Below are 19,915 nucleotides of genomic sequence, written 5' to 3'. Positions count from 1 at the left end.
AAAATAAAATGATCTCATTTACAATAGCAACAGAAACAATAAAATAGTTGGGAATAAACTTAACCATGAAGGGGAAAGATCTCTACTCTGAAAGGTATAAGGTAATGATGTAAGAAATCAAAGATGAAAATAAATGGAAAGGTATCCCATGTTCATAGACTGGGAAAATACTGTTAAAATGTCAATACTACCAAAAGCTATCCATAGATTAATGCAATCCCTATCAAGATTCCAATGACATTTTTTTTTAAGTAGAAAAAGCAATCCTAAAATTTATATGGAACCACAAAGACACCAAATAACCAAAGCAACCTAAGAAACAAGAATAAAGAGGCATCACATTTCCCGATTTCAAGATACAGTAATCAAAACAGTCCGGAACTGGCCTAAAAACAAATAGATCAATGGAACAGAATAGAAAGTCCAGAAATAACCCCAAGCATACATGGTCAACTAATATTTGACAAGTGAGCTAAGAATACTCAATGGAAAAGACAGTCTCTTCAATAAACAGTCCTTAGGAAAATGGGATATTCACATGTAAAATAATGAGACTATACCCCTAACTTATGCTCTCACAAAAATTAACTCAAAATGGATTAAAGACATGAAATGTAAGACATGAAACCATGAAACTCCTGGAAGAAAACACAGGTAAAAAGTTCCATGACATGGGTCTTGGCAATGGTTTTTTGGCTATCAAACCTAAAGTACAAGCAACAAAAAGCAGTGGGAATATATCAAAATAAAGAGCTTCTGCACAGCAGAAGAAATAACAAAGTGAAAAGACAGCCTAAAGGGAAAAAAAAATTTCCAAACCTTGTATCTGATAAAAGATTAATATCTAAAATTATAAGGAACACATACAACTCAATACCCAAAAAACCCCAAATAATGTAATTTTTTAAATGTACAAAAGATGTCACTAGACATTTTCCCAGAGATACATGAATGGCTAACAGGTATATGAAAAGATGCTCAACATCACTAATTATTACACAAATCAAAACCACAAGGAACTACCACCTTCCACCTGTTAGAATGGCTATCATCAAAAAGATACAACAAATTCTGGTGAGGACGCTGAGAAAGAGGAACCCTCGGTTGCACCGTTGGAGGGACTGTAAACAGGTATAGCCACTACGGAAAACATAACAAAGGATCCTTAAAAAATTAAAAACAGAAATACCACACAATCCAGTAATCCCACCAGTTCTGGGTATTTACCCAAAGGAAACAACACTAACTCAAAAAGATATCCACACCCCCCCTGTTGATAGTGGCATTATTTACAATAGTGAAAACATGGAAACAGCCTAGGCATCCACTGATGGGTGAGTGATGCATATATATGTGTATGTATATATATATATATACAGAGTATATACAACGGAATATTATTCAGCCATTAAAAAAAGGAGGAAAACCCGCCATTTGTGACAACATGAATGGACTCTGAGGCCGTTATGTTAACCGAAGTGAAATAAATCAAAGACAAATAATCATGCAATCTCACTTACATGCAGAATAAAAAAAAAAAAAAAAAAAAAAAAAAATCCGAACCAAGAGAGATCAGATTTGTGGCTACCAGAGGCAGAGTGGAAGAGGAAGGAATTGGAGAAAGGTGGTCAGAAAGTATAAACTCCTACTACAATGTACTGTACAACATGATGTGTATAGTAATACTAACATATAACACATATGAAAGTTAAGAGTTCTCATCACAGAAAAAATTTTTATTTTTTTGCTTGTTTTATCTCTGAGACGATGGATGTTAACTCGTTGTTGTGATCATTTCACAATACATGGAAGTCAAACCACTACTGTACACCTTAATCTTATACAGCGACATATCTAATTATATCTCAATAAAACTGGGAAAAAAATGTTTTAAACCTCCCCAAAAAAGAAAAGCCTGGGTCCTGATGATTTCACTGATGAATTCTGCCCCACATTTAAAAAACACCAAACCATCTGAAACTCTTCCAAAAAACTGAACAGGAGGGAACACTCCCTAATTGTAAGGCCAGCATTATCCTGATACCTAAGCCAGACAAAGACACTACAATAAAACGACATATCCTATATAAACAGTGATGCAAAGTGAATTCAGGAGCATACTGAAAGGATTATATGCCATGACCTATTGGGATTTTTTTCCTAGAATTCAAGAATGGTTCCACATATGGAAACCAATCAATGTAATATGCCACAGTAATAAAATCAAGGGGAATATATACATAACTTCAACTGATGTTGAAAAAGCATTTGACAAAAGTCAATATACTTTCATGATAAAAACTCAAAAAACACGGAATAAAAGGAAACTATGTAAACATAATAAAACCATATATGAAAAACCCACAGCTATCATCATAGTTGATGGCAAAAGATTGAAAGCTTCTCTTCTAAGACCACAAAAAAGACAAAGATGACTGCTTTTGCTAATTCTATTCAACATAGTACTGGAAGATCTAGCCAGAGCAATTAGGCAAGAAAAAGAAATAAAAGACACCAAATTGGAAGGAAAGAAGTAAAATTATGTTTGCTGATGATATAATCTTAAATGTAGAAAAGCCTAGGGACTCCACAAAAACAAACCCTGTTAGAATAAACAAATTCAGCAAAGTATCAGAATATAAAATCAATGCACAAAGTCAGTTGCGTTTCTATATACTGAAAATGAAAATTCAAAAAAGAAATTTAAAAATTCCATTTATGATAACATTAAAAAATTTAGGATTTAAGAAAGATGATCAAAGACTAGTACGATGAAAACTACAAAACACTTCTCAAAGAAATTAAAGAAGTCATAAATTGTTGGAAAGATATCCCAGGTTCATGGACTGGAAGACTAATATCATTAAGATGTTGTCAATAATAACAGAAAGTAATCGATTAATATTTAAGGCCATCTCTATCAAAATCCCAATGACATTTTTTGTAGAAGCAGAAAAAAATCCATCATAAAATTCATTTGGAATGTCAAGGGACCCTGAATAGCCAAAACAACCTTGATAAGAAGAACAAAGTTGGAGGACTCATACTTCCTGATTTCAAAACTTACTATAGGGGTACCTGGGTGGTTCAGTTAGTTAAGCATTTGACTCTTGATTTCAGCTCAGGTCATGATCTCATGGTTCATAGGATTAAGTCCTGCATTAGGCTCTGCATTGACAGCACAGAGCCTGCTTGGGATTCTCTCTCTGTCCCTTCCTCACTCATGCTATCTCTCTCTCTCTCTCTCTCTCTCTAATAAACTTAAAAAAAAAAAAACTGCAAAGCTACAGCAATCAAAACAGTGTGCCACTGTTATAAAAACAGAAATCTAGACCAGTGAAATAACCCAGAAAGAAACTCTCATATACATGGTCAAATAATTTTCAACAAGCTTTGCAAGACCATGCAATGGGGAAAGGATAGTCTTTTCAACAAATGGAGCTGGGAAAACTGGATATCCACATGTTAAATAATGAAGTTGGGCCCTTACTTAACATCAGGTACAAAAGTAAATGATATGGATCAAAAATTCAAACATGAGTATTAAAACTATAAAAGTCTTAGAAAAAAAATAGGAAAAGCTTCATGACATGGGATTTGGCAATGATATCTTGGAGATGACACCACAGGCACAAAAAACAGACAAACTGGACTTCATCAAAATTAAAAGATTTTGTGCATCAAAGAACACAGAGTAAAAAGGCAACCCACAGGATGGGAGAAAATATTTGCAAATCACATATCTGATGTGAGATTAATAACCAGACACATACAGAACTCCTAAAACTCAATTACAACAAAAAACCACCCTATCCAAAAATGGGCAAAAGGCTTGAATAGACATGTTTCTAAAGATAACAACCCAATAAGCACATGAAAAGATGCTCACAATCATCAGTCATTAGGGAAATACAAATCAAAACCACAATGACATACCACTTCACACCAATTAGAATGACTATTGTAAAACAAAACAAAACAAAACACCAAAACAGAAAATAACAAGTTTTGCTGCAGCTATGGATAAATGGGAGTGCTGTGTATAGCTGGTGAGAATGTAAAGTCATGTGGCTGCTATCTAAATGGTAGAGTGGCTCTTCAAAAACTTAAAAATTGAATGACCACATGATCCGGCAACTGAGTATATACCCAAAAAACCTGAAAGGGTCTTGAAGAGAGATTTGCACACTCCTGTTCACAGCAGCCTTACTCACAATAGCTAAAAGGTGGAAGCAGCCTAAGTGTTCATTAACAGATGAATGGATAAACAAAAAAAATATGGAAAAACAAAAATGGATAATGAAACATTAATCAGCCTTGAAAAGAAAATACTGACATATGCTTGAGCATGGGTAAATCTTGAAAACAGTAAGCTAAGTGTAATAAGCCAGTCACAAAAAGACAAATACTATGTGGGTTCACTTCTATGAGGTACCTAGAGTAGTCAAATTCAGAAAAAAAAAGTCAAATGACAGTCACCAGAGACAGGGAAGGGGGCAACGGGGAACTGTTTAATGGGCAAAGAGTTTCAGTTCTGCAAGATGGAAAGTTTTGAAGACTGGATGCATAACAATGCGAATGTACTTAACACTACTGAGTTGCACACTTACAAACGGTTAAGATGGTAAATTTTGTTATGTGTATTTTATTAGTTTTTAACAGTTAAAAAATTGTAATACAGAGATCTGCCATTTAAAATGGTCTTTCCTCCACTTCCTATTAGTTCCAAAGAGAAAAGACTGTGTTTCAATGCACTGAATGAACACATCAAAGGCATCTTCCTATGGTTGTAAATTTTCGTATTAAGCCCAAGACGCACTCCACTCCAAAAATCTACCACACACGTAAGTCTACACTTCTAAAATAAATCTTTCAATGAGGTTCATTCAACTAAATCACTCAATTAAAAAAAAAAATAGGGATAAAATGTAAGCAATACACCACTGATTAATTTTTACTACACCTTCTTTCATGCTCACTTATGCTCTTCACTCAACAAAACCAAAGAAGAATTTAATATCAAGTTAAGCACTTTTGAGAAAAGAAAAAAATCTCTAGATTTAGCAACCATAAAAAGAAACCCACTAAAGGACCAGAAAAGAGAAAGCAAAATGTAGGCAAAGGGGACTGTGTCATAATAAACGCACATCAGGAGGAGGAGATCTCACACTGCACACGTCGTTACCACGTATCTGTCAGAGGACATGTTATTAAGTTCAGAACTGCACATAACATACTTAAACTATATATTTATTTTTGTAACACCTACACTGAAGTAATTCACATACCATAAAATACATCCTTTTAAAGTATATAATTCATGGGCGCCTGGGTGGCTCAGTCTGTTAAAGTATAGCAATCAGTAGTTTTTAGCATATTCACGGAGTTGGGCAACTGTCACTACCGTCTAATTCCAAATCATTTTCGTCACCCCAAACAGAAACCCCACTCTCATTAGTAGCCCCTACTCATTCCCCTCTCCCCCACCACCAATCCTTGACAACCACTAATCTATCCGTCTCTATGGATCTGCCTCTTCTGGACATTTTATATACAAATGGAATGATGTAATACATGACTTTTGTGTTGGTTCCTCTTGCTTAACATAATGTTTTTGGGTCTCACCCAGGCTGTGGCCTGTATCAGCACTCCACTACTTTCTGTGGCTGAATATACACTTCACCAGTCGATGAACATCCGTGTTGTTTCCACTTTTAGGCTGCTTAGTTCTGCTTTATGAATAACACTGCTAAGTACATTTGTGTACACACTTTTATGCAGACGTGAGTTTTCGATTCTCTTGGTGTGAAACTGCCAGGTCACATGGTAATTCTATGATTAACTTTTTAAAGAAGCTACCCAACCATTTTCCACAGGAGCTGCACCATTTTTTCCATTCCTACCGGCAGTGCAAGGAGTTCTATTTCTCCACATCCTTATCGACACTTGCTAGCGCCTTTCTGATGACGGCCATGCTAGTGGGTGTGAGGTGGTACCTCACTGTGGTCTTGACGAGCATCACAAATGACGCTGAGCATCTTTTCATGTGACTATTGGCCATTTATATCTTCTCTGGACAACTATCTACTCAAGTCCTTTGCCTCTCCTTCGTTGGGTTGTTTCTTTATCATTGAGTTATCACAGTTCCTTGTATACTCTAGATTCAAATCCCTCCGATATATGAGTTGCAAATATTTCTCTCATTCTGTGGACTGTTCCACTTTCTTGATGGGTTCTTTGAAGTACAGAGGTTTTTAATTTGTCTAAGTCCAATTTACCTATTTTTTTCTCCTGTTGTTTATGCTTTTGTTGCCATATCTAAGAAAATCATGCCTTTTAATATTAATCTGCATGCCAACAGGAGAGGAGTCGAGAAGAAATGGTGTAAAATTAAAAATCAAAGTAAAAAAAGTATCAAAGACTCAGATTCAAAAATCAATGTTCTTACAAAAGAAAAACCAGAAACATAATAAATACACATAATAAAGTATTGATGAGCAAAGATAATAGTGATCAATCTGCTCAAAGTCTGAATGGCCTTTGCACTAATCAATGAAAAGTAAAAACCCTTCAGGGAAATGAACAAGTAAGTAATTTCTAATCACTATGTTTGGGTAAGATTTAGTTGTTTTACATTTTCTATTTATAAAATTATAAAATATTTTTAGGCAACAGTCAGAAGCATAATCTTGTTATTTAAATGAAAACACTTACCTGCTAAGTAATTCTAGTCCAGCAGAGTACTTTGGCAAATATGGAACAGTCCTGCCAAAAAAAACCCCACTTATTTTATTAAAATTCTTTCTGATTTAGGCCGACTAAAAATAAAAACAAAAACAAAAACCTATATGAGAATTTTGACATTATAATTATGATGTGAAATATTTTTAAATTACTAATGACAGTTTACCTAAACTTTTAGAGAAATGTACTACTTTATTTCACAATTAAAATACTGTAGGGGCACCTGGGTGGCTCAGTCTGTTGAGCATCTGACTTCAGCTCAGGTCACGATCTCAGGGTTCGTGAGTTTGAGCCCCACATCAGGCTCCCTGCTGACAGCAGAGGCTGCTTCAGATCCTCTGTCCCCCTCTCTCTCTGCCCCTCCCCCGCTCATGCTCACACTCTCTCTCAAAAATAAACATTTAGGAAAAAAATAAAAATAATATAAATAAAATAAAACAAAATGCAATAAAATAAAATAAAATACTGTAATGTACTATCATCCATCACTTTGCCCTACAGATCCTTCTTAGCACATAATACAATGAACACTTTAATAAAATACTACATGATAAAAATTTTTTTTTTTAAAAGCTCATAATCTCGGGGCACCTGGGTGGCTCAGCCAGTTAAGTGTCCGACTTTGGCTCAGGTCACGATCTCCCAGTTCACAGGTTCAAGCCCCACGTAGGGCTCTGTGCTGACAGCTCAGGGCCTGGAGCCTTCTTCAGATTCTGGGTCTCCCTCTCTCTCTGCCCCTCCCCTGCTCACACTCTGTCTCTCAAAAATGAGTAAGTATTAAAAAATAATTTAAAAAAATAAAAAGCTCATAATCACTAGGTTGAAAGTGAAATTTGGTCATGCTTCACTTATTTAAAAAAAATGAAAAAGTTGCACAACACTGGTTTTCATACATGTCAAGTGACACAGCTAACGAGGCTCCCTTGCCAAGTATGGTTTCATTATTAATCTGCTTCTCGATAACGCAGGACTTTTACTTTGTGTTCAATATACAGAAATGATTAATTGTGATCAAACAATAAAATAACCACTGGTTGTCCTAGAATGATACAACTACATCTCACCACTTCCTCAACCATTTTACAATTTTATCAGAAAACTTTCCAGTGTTAACAAAATTATAATCAGATTGCAGTCAAATGTGCTCAACAAATGCAAAATTCATTAAAGTAACAATACTATTACAACTAGAGCCCCAACGTCGTCGTATGAAATTTACATCACAGGAAATTAAATCTTAGCACAGGCTTACCTTGGTTTGCTTTTTACTTTAGCTTCTCTTGACTTGTCACTTAAAGTCTTCAGCCTATAATTCAACAAGTAGAAAATATCACATCTTTACAGGTTAAGAGATTTCTTTTCAACCATAAATTTCACAGTTGTTATAATTTGAGGTCAGATAAGCTAATAATTTCTTGACAAGAATTAAGCACCACTACAGACAAGTACTTGAGTGTTTACTGTAAGACACCCAAAACAGACTATCTATAGCAAGCACCTTTGTATTTGTTCTTGCCCCAATCCCTTTTTTAGAAACAATCCCGAAGTGTGATCAGACTAGAGAAATGTCACTTAGCTGGCATCATTAGAAAAAGCAGCAGTTCACACAGGTGAATTTGGTAGGTAACAAAGATTATCAAAGCAGCACGTTTTATTAAGTAGACCTATAACCGGGCACTCAAAGCTCTTTAAGTACCGACATTTTGTGAAATTTTACACATTGATAAAAAGCTTTCTAAAGTATATTACAAACCTTTCTCATGAAAGAGGACTCGATACACTCTATTTAACATGTTCTGCTAACTCCAGGTCATTTTTATGAATACGATCGATTACGTTTTGTGGCGAAACAGCCATCTCCTCAGACGTTTCCGAGCGAGGAATAGCTCTTCGCTTGCCAACGTGAGACCAATCTACGGGGATCTGAGTTTGTTTGGGATCCTGTGTCTGTTTTTTCTAAATTTAAGCGCTCTATCTCCAACACTGGTCATTTGGTTATCTGTGATAACTTCCTGCTTCTGCTGGCTACTTAACTATTGCAGCCTCCTCCCTCCCTATCCGCTTTTTTACTTTTTAAAAAAATTTACTTACTTATATTGGGGGGGGGGAGGGGCAGAGAGAGAGAATCCCAAGCAGGTTCTGTGCTGTCCGCATGGAGCCCAACGCAAGGCTGGAACTCACGAACCGGTGAGATCATGATAAGATCATGCTGATATCAAGAGGCTTAACTGACTGAGCCACTCAGGCTCCCCACTATTTGTTTTAAATTACCGGGCTAGAGGGGCGCCTGGGTGGCGCAGTCGGTTAAGCGTCCGGCTTCAGCCAGGTCACGATCTCGCGGTCCGTGAGTTCGAGCCCCGCGTCGGGCTCTGGGCTGATGGCTCAGAGCCTGGATCCTGTTTCCGATTCTGTGTCTCCCTCTCTCTCTGCCCCTCCCCCGTTCATGCTCTGTCTCTCTCTGTCCCAAAAATAAATAAACGTTGAAAAAAAAAAATGCTTATAAATTACCGGGCTAGAAAACAGATAATGGGCCAGAAAATGCACAGAATAAATAGGTTCGCCTCTCTACATAATACGCAGACTTTGTACAATTTATTTTTGCCTCACTGGCCCGCTTTCACCTTCTTTTGGCTGTCGGCTCTGTACTATACAATAGAGGTTGCCAAAAAGGGACTACTAAATCATGAGCGACTCTCATATAAAATGCGATATTGCTGTAAATGTTCTTCTTAATGTGCATACTTCAACAAATACTCATTTCTAAATAGAGTGTGAAACACAGACCACAGTACCACCACTAGCCCCTAAAAAGTCTTTGGTAAAACTAGAAATAAGTGCACCTTCCTCTACAGACTTTACTGCTCTCAGCCAGAAACTGCCCTAACGCACAAGCTGGCTCTCCTACGAATGCCCCAACCCTGTGTAGTTCACCACCACACGTCCGAGTCCTGACACAGGACTAGAGCTTTGTCAATAATGCCCAGCTAAGTACCAGAAAGGGCCTTTATTTTTTTTAAACAAACTGGAATGCCAATTTCATACAAGAAATGTTTATATTACTCTGTTGTTTCTCAAAAAGATAATGAGGAGATGAACTTTCCACATTGTTAAAGAGACTCTGCAATCTCTTTAACTGAAAACTCATTTGTATATATCTCCCCAGATGAGTCTAGGGAGCTGTATGTAAAAAGTCTAAACTGTCCTACAGAAATAATATAAATTTCCAAGCTTACTTTGGCAATTGGTAAATCCGGTTTAGACTAAGATTAAGCAACACCTAGGAAAAGCTTTTCTGACAGTTACGCTCTATCCCCTCCACTCCAAAATTTGAGAAAGGCGCTTAGCTGTACATCCCAGGTAGAATTATACTAGGATGGTGATACACAGCAGGACATTATGCTCACAAGGATTCTGGTATTATTTTGGGGGATTCAGGACAATTGCATACAGTTAGGTGGACAAGGATATTGCAAGGGAACCGTTAAGATCCTTTTTGGACCACTCTTATCATATGGTCCAGCAAATGTGGAGGTTGATATTTCAAAATATTTATTTTTTTTAATTTTTTTAGTGTTTATTTATTTGTGAGAGACAGACCATGAGTGGGGGGAGGTACAGAGAGAGGGAGACACAGAATCCAAAGCAGGCTCCGGGCCCTGAGCTGTCAGCACAGAGCCCAACACAGGTTCAAGCCCACGAGCTGTAAGATCATGACCTGAGCTGAAGTGGGACGCTTAACCGACTGAGCCACCCAGGCACTCCTCAAATATTTGTTTCTGATATAAACTTATACTTTCTCAATTATATCAAATTTGGGGTGCTCCTCCGCCCCAAAAAAAACAAAAACAAAAAATTAGTTTAGAATAAGAGAGAAAGAATGAATGTTACAGGCAGCTGAAAACAAAATCGCTGGGTCAGTAAGGGCTTCTCCGTGTGGCTCCTTAACAAGCATCTGCTTTAAAATTGGACCTTAACCAAACGTAATGTGTGGAACTTATTTGATCTGGAGTTGAACAAATCAACTATAAAAAGACATTTCTAAGAACCAGGAAATTTGATTATGGACTGGATAATTGATAATATCAAAGAATCAGTGTTAATTAAGTATGACGTTGGCACTGAATGTATGTAATGTCTGTATTTTTTTAATTTAATGTTTATTTATTTTTTAAGAGAGAGAAAGAGCATGAGCGTGGGAGGGGCAGAATCTAAAGGGGGAGAGGGAGACACAAAATCCAAAGCAGGACCCAGGCTCTAAGCTGTCAGTACAGAGCCCAATGCAGGGCTCGAAATCACTTACCACGAGATCATGACCGGAGCCGAAGTCAGACACCCAACAGACTGAGTCACCCAAGCACCCCTGTACTTTTTTTTAGAGATGCAAACTGATGTAGGAGAGATGCAGCAGACAAATCTAAGATTTATTTTATAACTGTGGGAGAGGCAAAGCAAATGTGGCAATAGTTGACAACTGTTGAATCTGAATAATGGATTTATGGGGTTCACTGTGTTATTCCAGTTTTTTATGTCTGAAATTTTATAAAAACATTTTTGTAATAAACAGTCTTTTAGATACTCTTTTCTCATCATGCTGTCTCCACATAAATCACGTGTGCCAAAATTCAGAACAGAAACTGATGGAGAAAACAAAGTAGCTCTAAGGAGATGAAAACAGTGAAGAAAGTTGAGGAGAGGAACACAAAGGATTACAATGACTATTATTCTTACTTTAAGTTGAGAAAAAACAAGGTCAGGTGAGTTTGTGTGTGTATATGTATACATATGTGTGTGTGTGTGTGTTTGTGTATAGATATATATAGATGTATAGATATCTATATATATCTATACACATATGTTTAAGGTCAGGTATATTTAACAAGTGACAAAAAAAGCAAAACATTCCTTTCTGAAATACATCCTCAAAGCCCAGAATTCAACTAAAGGTAGCTTACTGTTTTTATTGTGCAACGATTCTCCTTAAAGCTTCCCACGGTGATTCTGTGCTGGGAACAACCCACTAAAATAACAGCTATTTAATGTCCCACAATGTTATGACACACTAAGAAGGAAATACTGAGCCAGGTGTAATACCCCAGTTTCCTCATATATAAAACGGTAGTATTATATTGACCACAATAATTTGCCACAGGAATTAAATAAAATTCCAAATATGACTTTGGCAGCATTCTGTAAACAGAGCTAACTCAAATGAAAAGTATAATAAAAATGATCTCCACCAATAAAGGTAAGAAACTAAGTACGTTATTGGGTCAAGGTGAAATAAAGTAGAGATTCCTATAAAAGGCTTCCCCACCATTCCCAATCTTCTTCCTAATCCCACACTGTCCCCAGGAAGACATTAGTGCTGCTATGTGGCTATTATCAATTTAGACCTGACAATGGTCTTCTACCAAAAGCAACTAATTAATATACACTTTTGAGTTCAAAGCACCAAACCTCAAATTTACCCTGACACTTTGTTTTTTTTTTTTTATTTTACTTTCTTTTTTAACATTTATTTATTATTGAGACAGAGAGAGACAGAGCATGAACGGGAGAGGGTCAGAGAGAGAGGGAGACACAGAATCTGAAACAGGCTCCAGGCTCTGAGCGGTCAGCACAGAGCCCGACGCGGGGCTCGAACTCACGGACCGCGAGATCATGACCTGAGCCGAAGTCGGCTGCTTAACCGACTGAGCCACCCAGGCGCCCCTGTTAATTTATTTTTAGATTGTTCTAAAGACTTCACTTGATTTGCGACCAGCACGCTTATTTTTTTTAAGTTTGGCAGAAAAATATTAAAAATGGGGGCCTCTTATTAAGAAATGGAGGTGATTAGCAAAACGGCCCCCAAGACAGGTTTAAAAAGGAGATAAACAGAGTGATATAGGGAGCACTACGATGAAGGATGATCAGAAAATGTGCTTTCTCCAGCTAACTCAGCCTCCCGGGGTGACCTTAACGGCATTCCATTTATTTGCACTTCAATTTCCTACTTGGCTCACCTCATCAGCTGTCGTGATTGTTGTAAAACACCACAAAAACATATTAATGAGCACATTTTTATCATTAAGGTACAATTCCTTTAACGTTCATGTCTCCATCATTCTGACTTTAAATTCCGCTTGCAAATCCAAATCCAGTCTATTCTATTTTCCCGTTAACGTTTATCATACCTTTTTCTCTCGAAAGAAAGAAAGAAAGAAAGAAAGAAAGAAAGAAAGAAAGAAAGAAAGAAAGAAAGAAAAAACAAGATCACGGAAACACAGCATGGATCACACTTAAAAGTACACGTGACCCCTAAGCTCTGAAGCCTGAGAGAGTCACATAAAAGCTGCACAAACCCGGGAAAGGGAGAGGGATTTAGACTATCTCTTCCCTAATTAACCCCAAATCCACCGTGTCAGTTCCGACCTGCCTCCTCAGGGTTTCTTAAACTTCCAATTGCTTCTTGGATGTCAGGCCGCACCTTACCTCTCAACAAATTCACAACAAATTCATGGTCAACTGCTTCTCTCTCAGAACTATTCTAAAATCCTTTTTGTTTGTAAATGACATCATTCACCTAAGACCCTTCAAAGCTACCACCCTCCATATTCCTCCACCCTTTTCACTTCCTCTATGTCCCAGTTTACCCGTCCACCCGGGGCCTGTCACATCCCCTTGTTAAATTCCTACCAGCATGGACTTATCATCTCTCCCCCGGCCCACGGCTACAGCCTCCCAAGTAATCTCCCCGCTCCACATCTCCAGCCCTCTCCCATCGCACCACCTCTCAAATTTCTTCCAGAAATACGGGCAGACTCCTACTACCTCCTCCCAAAAACCTTCAAATGGCTCAGTCGGTGTAAAAAATATGCGAGGGCCACCCTGTACAACGTAGCAACCGACTCATCCCCGAGCCCCTTCGCCTGCTTTACTGTTCAAGACCTCTTAGGACCTTCTAAGTATTCTGCCTCCCGTTAGAGGCAGAATAGAATGAGCCCAGGGACGTTATTTGCTGCCTGCCATGTTCTGTTGCTACCTCCCTGGCTTCCAGAATGGCGCCGGTCACAGAGTTAAGTACTCAGTGAGGATTTGATAAATGAGTGAATTGAGCAGAGCACTTGAAGAGCCTCGGTTAGTCACTAACCTTCCCTCCCAGCTTCCTCTCCCACAACTGCTTCCGTCTTGGAAATGCCCTCACCCTAAGCCAGTACAATCCTTCCTCATTCTTCAAGGCCCAGTCGAGGAGCCACTTTCTCTTTGAAGCCTTCTGTAAATGCATCTGAATTAATGACTCTTTTCCTCTGGGCTCACGCATGTATCACTTGTATCTTTTTCTTTTCTTTTCTTTTTTTAAGATTTTATTTTTAAGTGAGCTCTACACCCAATGCGGGACTCGAAGCTGCAACCCCGAGATCGAGTGCTGCACGCTCCACCGCCAGCCAGGCGCCCCAGATGTGCATCTTTAATGCTCAGTTCCTTCTGCTCCCACGACACCGCCCCAGTCTACGGCATCCAGAACGCAGAGACTGTTTCAGTCGCTTTTGTGGCCCCAGGATCTAGCCCGATACAGACACTAATTAGTAAAGAAAGCTGAGCGTGTAGCCTCTTAAATCTTTTTTTTTTTTAATGAAATGAAAAAAGCTGCCATGACAAAAGGACACTTTTTGAGCGCATCACCTACTGTCCGACACTTAGTAGGAACTCACTAGTTATTAAATCAGGTTGAATATTGAGATTTTTTTTATCCTGCTTATTTAAAAGGTGAGTAGTCCTGGAAGAGTCAAAATTTTAGGCAAAATCTCACCATTTTACGACACTGAGTTAGATTATTAGATCCTCTCCTTTGAGCAGGTTTTGATACCACAGGAGGGAGCAGAGAAATAAGGCTGCGGGGCAGTGGGGGCCTCTGAGGGGGGAAACAGGGCAAGGTTTCTATCCCTACTCACAAGAACCCAGAGCATCACAAACCGGAAACGCCAGGCGGTGACAGGTGGCTGTAAACCGTCAGTATATCTGATCTTCAGTACCTGGAGGGTTCTGTGCACCCGATTACTTCAGTCCTGAGGCTTCTAGTCCTAACAGCTCAAAAGGTAAAACTCAAAGACCAGAGTGGATCTGAAGTGTGTGCTTCCACGTATCATCCAAAAGTTTCCCTCAGAGCTCAAGCCAATCCTTAAAAAGTGGATGTTCTATGTGAACTCTCCAAAAGGCTCTAAGAGCTCTAAGTGAAATCAAATTAAGACTCACTTAGGTGAGGGGAAGAGGGTGAGGCCCAGAACCAATTCCCTCACTCCCGAGGCCCTTGGGGTCAGCCGGCCATCTGCTTAAGTCAGAATGAACATGATATAATTTCCGAGTTTATCTCAATTTTGATATAACTGTAACTTACAAAAATTTATAAAAAAAAGACCCCAAGTCCACAGACAACCCAGTGGCCCCCAGCAGGCCATCAGCATCTCTGGCCCCTATGCCTTCATTAGAAAAAGTTGCATTTTTCTAAGTGTGGATGGCAGGTAGAAATTCACTGTGTTCCTCAGGTGTGCTTTATCACTAATGGGACATTCCCTGGTGAGACTGATAAAGATAATCCTATTTCACTTAAAAAAAAAAAAAAGTTAATTTGCCTACATTTAAGGTCTAGTTTCATGAATTCTCACAAGGTGAAAATGAACAGAAAAGCCCCGAGAGGGTACCACTCTGGGTGACCGTAAGGAGCAACACCGGAAACACTGAAGGAACTAGAAACAGACCGGCCTTCCTTCTGATTCCCTCGCGCAACCCAACACGGGAAATTTCCAATCATTTTAGAAGCCAGCTGCTTTGGTTTCTACAGGCATTAACGCCAAGTGTTCTAAACGTGTGCCGGGCACAATTTGATCTTTTGGGGGAGGTGACGGCCATGTCCCTTTCACCTCTGGATCCCTCAGTGCCTTCGTGCAATATACACGTGGGCTGTGTTTAATTTCATCTTTCCTCGTCAAGGTAAAATATTCAATGACGTCAAATAGGCTGATCTCAAGCTGAATATAGAAGAGTTTACTAAGATGAATTAAGAGGAGTCTTTCTTGGCAAGGGTCGCATAGGAAATTTGTGAACCTGACAAAAATGAACATCAGAGTTCCGAGCTGACAGTCAGCTGGAAAACAGACATCACCTGGAGAGGAGTTATTTCCCTGCCAGGTGGCAGGCTAAATGGCACACACCGATCGTCTAGAGGTTTGTCAGCTGAGAGGAACCTGCACAGAAGAAGTCGACCAGGTGCCTAGATGGAATGAAAGCTCTCTCAGGGTGTCTAAATCCCAAAGTGGCCCCAGCCTATGACATTGTCAAGTGGTAAAGTCAGTTTCCAAGGGGTTCTAACCAGATCCCCCCAACCCTCTTCCTAACCTAAACTCTAAACTCAGGTTATCCAGATCTCCCAGGATGGTTTGGATCCAGAGTCCAGATTTCTAGGTTTAACCTCTTTAAAAAAAAAAAATTTTTTTTAACATTTAATTATTTGGCGGGGGGGTGGGGGGGGAGCAGGAGAGGGCCAGAAAGAAGACAGAGGATCCGAAGCAGGCTCTGCAAAGTGAGCACAGAGCCTGACGCAGGGCTCGAAACCTCAAACCATGAGATCGTGACTTGAGCCGAGGTCAAAAGTCCGACGCTTAACCAACTGAGCCACCTAGGTGCCCCTGTAAGTTTAACGTTCTTAAGCAAAGGTCATGAGTATGAATGGGTTCTGAGGCATCCGTACAACCTAGACAGTTACCGTAACTGCCAGAAGACGGACGGTTATGTCATCAAAGAATGTGGAAGTAATGATAACGGGCATACCAGATGGGTTTATCTATGACCATTCTCATGCTACAGGCAGACTATTCCAGTATCCTACCGAAATTCTTCAACAATTTACACTCAGAAATTACTCTTTCAATTTAAATGAGAAAAAAAAAATTGCAAGCATGCAAATACACCATAAGCGAATGACTCCCATAGCATCTATAATATTCTTAAGAACTCCAAACCATAACTATCAAAAATGATTTACCTGTGGTCAGTGCTCAAGTATATACCAGTCTGTTACCACTCAGCACCCAAAAGGCAAACAATGCAAACATTTTTGTCCCATTAGATAAAATCTTAGCCAGCACCTTGCTCATTGGAAACTTAAAACCAGATGACTGAGATGTCCTCATTCAGAAAATTCTCCAAAGGATCTGTAAGCTAAAGGTAACAGATTCTTTATAAAAGGAACGCCTTTCCTAAAGAAAAAATCAAAATGAATTAGGCCCTAACTAGTAGCCACAAATGCCATAGGGCTTACTGTCCCACAGGCCGCGTTTTACACGTTAATTCATTAATCTGCCCAACCCTGTAAGTACCATCTTTATCGCCACTGTACAGTTGTGGAAACCGAGGCATGACAACTCAAGGAACTTGCAAAAATAAGTGGCTTAGTGGGAGAGAGGAGATCCCTACCAGTCTGGCGCGAGAGTCTACGCCTGTGGTTCCAGGACTTCACTGCACACTGCACTCACCCGGAGGATCTTTAAAACCCCATCTCCTGCCTGATTAAACCGGTATGGGAGGCAACCTGGCATCAAGATTGCTAAAGGTTCCCAGGTGAGTCTAAGCAAAGTTTGGGAACCGCTTGGTCTGCGCTTTTAACCACTAGCTGTATTAACAGTGTCGCTGTAGTGCTGCTGCTTCTCTTGCCCAAGAGTTTCTTCACCAAGGCGCCGAACTCGGGGCAAAAGCAGCGAGAGAAAACAAAAGGAAAAGAGGCGGCAGGCGAGGCCTGGGGGGTTCCGCGAGCGGGCCGCTCGAGAAAGCAGAGACTGGGAGTCCGCGACCTTCGCCCTGAGAAGGGGGCGGAGGGCCCAGCTCCCCGCGCGGCCGCAGGAGCCCGAGGCCCGAGCGGGCAGGTGCGTCGCAGGCTCCGGAGACCGAGGGGACGCGGGCCCAGTCCCACGGGCGGCGGAAGCTGGGGGCGCGCCGCCCGCCACGTGACTCCCCCCCCCGCGGCCGCCCAAACGCCGGGACGGGGCCCGGCCGTCCTCCGCGCGCTCCGCGGAGCCGGCTTGCTGGAACCTAAGTTACTTAGCGCCGCCGGACCGACGCCGGAAAGTTCGTGACTCTGCTCGGCGGGGCGGGGACGGGAAGTGCGGGATGGGAACCGAGCACACTGGGTGCGCGGAGGGGAAGGAGGCGGCGTCCGGGGCCCCGGCCCGGCCCGGCCCCCGGCTCCTTCTCGTCTCCCGCCGTATACCCACCCGGAGGTGAAATCCTGCTGCACGCTCAGCAGCCGCTCGCGCAGTGTCTCCAGCATCGCCGCCGCCGTATCTCCCTCCCTCAGGCTTCAGGCCGCCGCCTCTGCTGCCACCCAGGGTCCGCTCGGCCGTCCCCACACCTGTCACCCGCGCGCCCCGCACAGTCGCGCCCGGCCCCGCCCCCGACTCGGTCGGCGCCCGGCGCCGCAGCCCCTTCCGCGTTCCCGCCCCGCTCTCGGGCGCTCCCGCCCTGCCCCCGCCGCGCCCAGGCCCGCGCAGCCGCAGTGGGCCGCGCCGGCCTCGGGCTGCGGAAAGGGGGCGGGCCTTCCCTCGCAGCTGAGCAAAAGATGTCTTTTTGCAGCCCGAGCCGGGCCCTCTCGTTTTTCTCTAAAACACAAGTGGCATCGTGAAAGAATGTTTTCAGTTGAGGGCATCTTTGAGAGCAGCGTTGGTTTTTACGACTTGGAAGAGAATTGGATAAATTTCTTGCACAGAGTGCACATCCCTGAAGCAAACCTTCATCGCCTGGGTCCGGGAACTGACCCCAGGGACTTTGCCCTTGGATGAGAGAATTAACCATTCTAAGCCTTGGTTTCTTCATTCATAAAATGGGAAGGATAATCAACTGTTTCCACATCACCACTTTTCCACTTCAACCTCCATGAGGCTTTTGTGCCCTTCACACCAAAGGAGGTCGCCTTTGTCAGGTCACTGGTGAGCTCCATGTTGTCAATGCTATTTATCACGAATCTGCCCTGATTTTTTTTCTCGACTTTTCAGTGACCCTCAAAGCAATACCTTATACCATTTTTAAGACACATTCTTCTCTTGCCTTCAGGGACATCATACTTCTATTCTCCCTTCCTGTCCAGTCTTATTTCGACAGTTGCTCCCAAGTCTCCATCACCAGCCTCCTGCTCTTCTCCATGTGCACTCTACCATGCTGGAAATTCTATCAAGGCAGTGATGGACGCCCAATTCTCTATCTTCAGCCCTGTCCCCCCTCCTGCTCCTTCAATTCATACCAGTTGCTTACTTAACATGTATCGGATAGGCATTTCAAACCCAACATACCCCAAATTGAAAATGTGATTGCATATTCACGTCCTAACTTGCTCGTCCTCCAGTCTTTCCCATTTCAGTAAATGGCACCACCAAATTGCTCAAATTAAGCCACCTGAAATCACCCATTTCCTCACTTCCTCATCCCCCATATTAACTCATCAGGTCCAATCCACTCTATTTCTTTTCTTATATATAATTTTTTTTTATTTATTATTTTTTAGAGAGAGAGAGAGAGAGAGAGAGAATCCCAAGCAGGCTCTGTACTGTCAACGCAGAGCCCTATGCAGGGCTTGAACTCACGAACTGTGAGATTATGCCTTGAGCTGAAACCACGAATTGGATACCCAACCAACTGAGCCACCCAGGTGTCCCCACTCTATTTCTAAAATATTCCTGGGGTGCCTGGGTGGTTCAGTCGGTTAAGCGGCCGACTTCGGCTCAGGTCATGATCTCGCGGTCCGTGAGTTCGAGCCCCACGTTGGGCTCAGTGCTGACAGCTCAGAGCCTGGAGCCTGTTTCAGATTCTGTGTCTCCCTCTCTCTGACCCTCCCTGTTCATGCTCTGTCTCTCCCTGTCTCAAAAATAAATAAAATGTTAAAAAAAATTAAAAAAATAAAATAAAATATTCCTGGAACCTGCTCCCCTTTCTCCATCTTCACTATAGTCACCCTAGTCCAAGGCACTGTCAACTTTTACTAGGAACACTGACAGGTCCCCTGATGCTACTCTTTTGCCATCTACACCCTTGTAATCCATCCTTGACATGACAGCCAAAGAGGATTATCTAAAAGCAATCAGATCAGGTTGCTCTCCTGCTTTAAAGCCTCCAGTTGCTTCCTATGCCCTCAGAATAAAATTACAAA

The 19,915-nt window shown here is 41.2% G+C and overlaps 1 protein-coding gene across 2 annotated transcripts in view; it reads right to left on the bottom strand.

The window, feature by feature from the left end:
- The window catches only part of DTNBP1 (dystrobrevin binding protein 1), a 133,704-nt gene extending 115,521 nt beyond the window's left edge, over window positions 1-18,183 (bottom strand). Inside the window, exons 1-3 of one of the 2 annotated variants that reach the window (XM_086706226.1) lie at window positions 17,991-18,183; window positions 7,997-8,050; window positions 6,715-6,765 (exon numbers count right to left, since the gene is read on the bottom strand). In XM_086706226.1, the coding sequence (XP_086562352.1) occupies window positions 6,715-6,765; window positions 7,997-8,050; window positions 17,991-18,046 (161 nt within the window). In that variant the 5' untranslated portion in view covers window positions 18,047-18,183. The remainder of the gene's footprint in view (window positions 1-6,714; window positions 6,766-7,996; window positions 8,051-17,990) is intronic. The other variant, XM_086706225.1, reaches the window with a different exon arrangement.
- Between the last annotated feature and the right edge of the window lie 1,732 nt (window positions 18,184-19,915).

The sequence above is a fragment of the Puma concolor genome, chromosome B2 (assembly GCF_028749965.1).
Source record: "Puma concolor isolate L17-30 chromosome B2, mPumCon1.1.hap2, whole genome shotgun sequence".
Lineage (NCBI taxonomy): Eukaryota > Metazoa > Chordata > Mammalia > Carnivora > Felidae > Puma > Puma concolor.
This window is presented reverse-complemented; position numbering and strand designations above follow the sequence as displayed.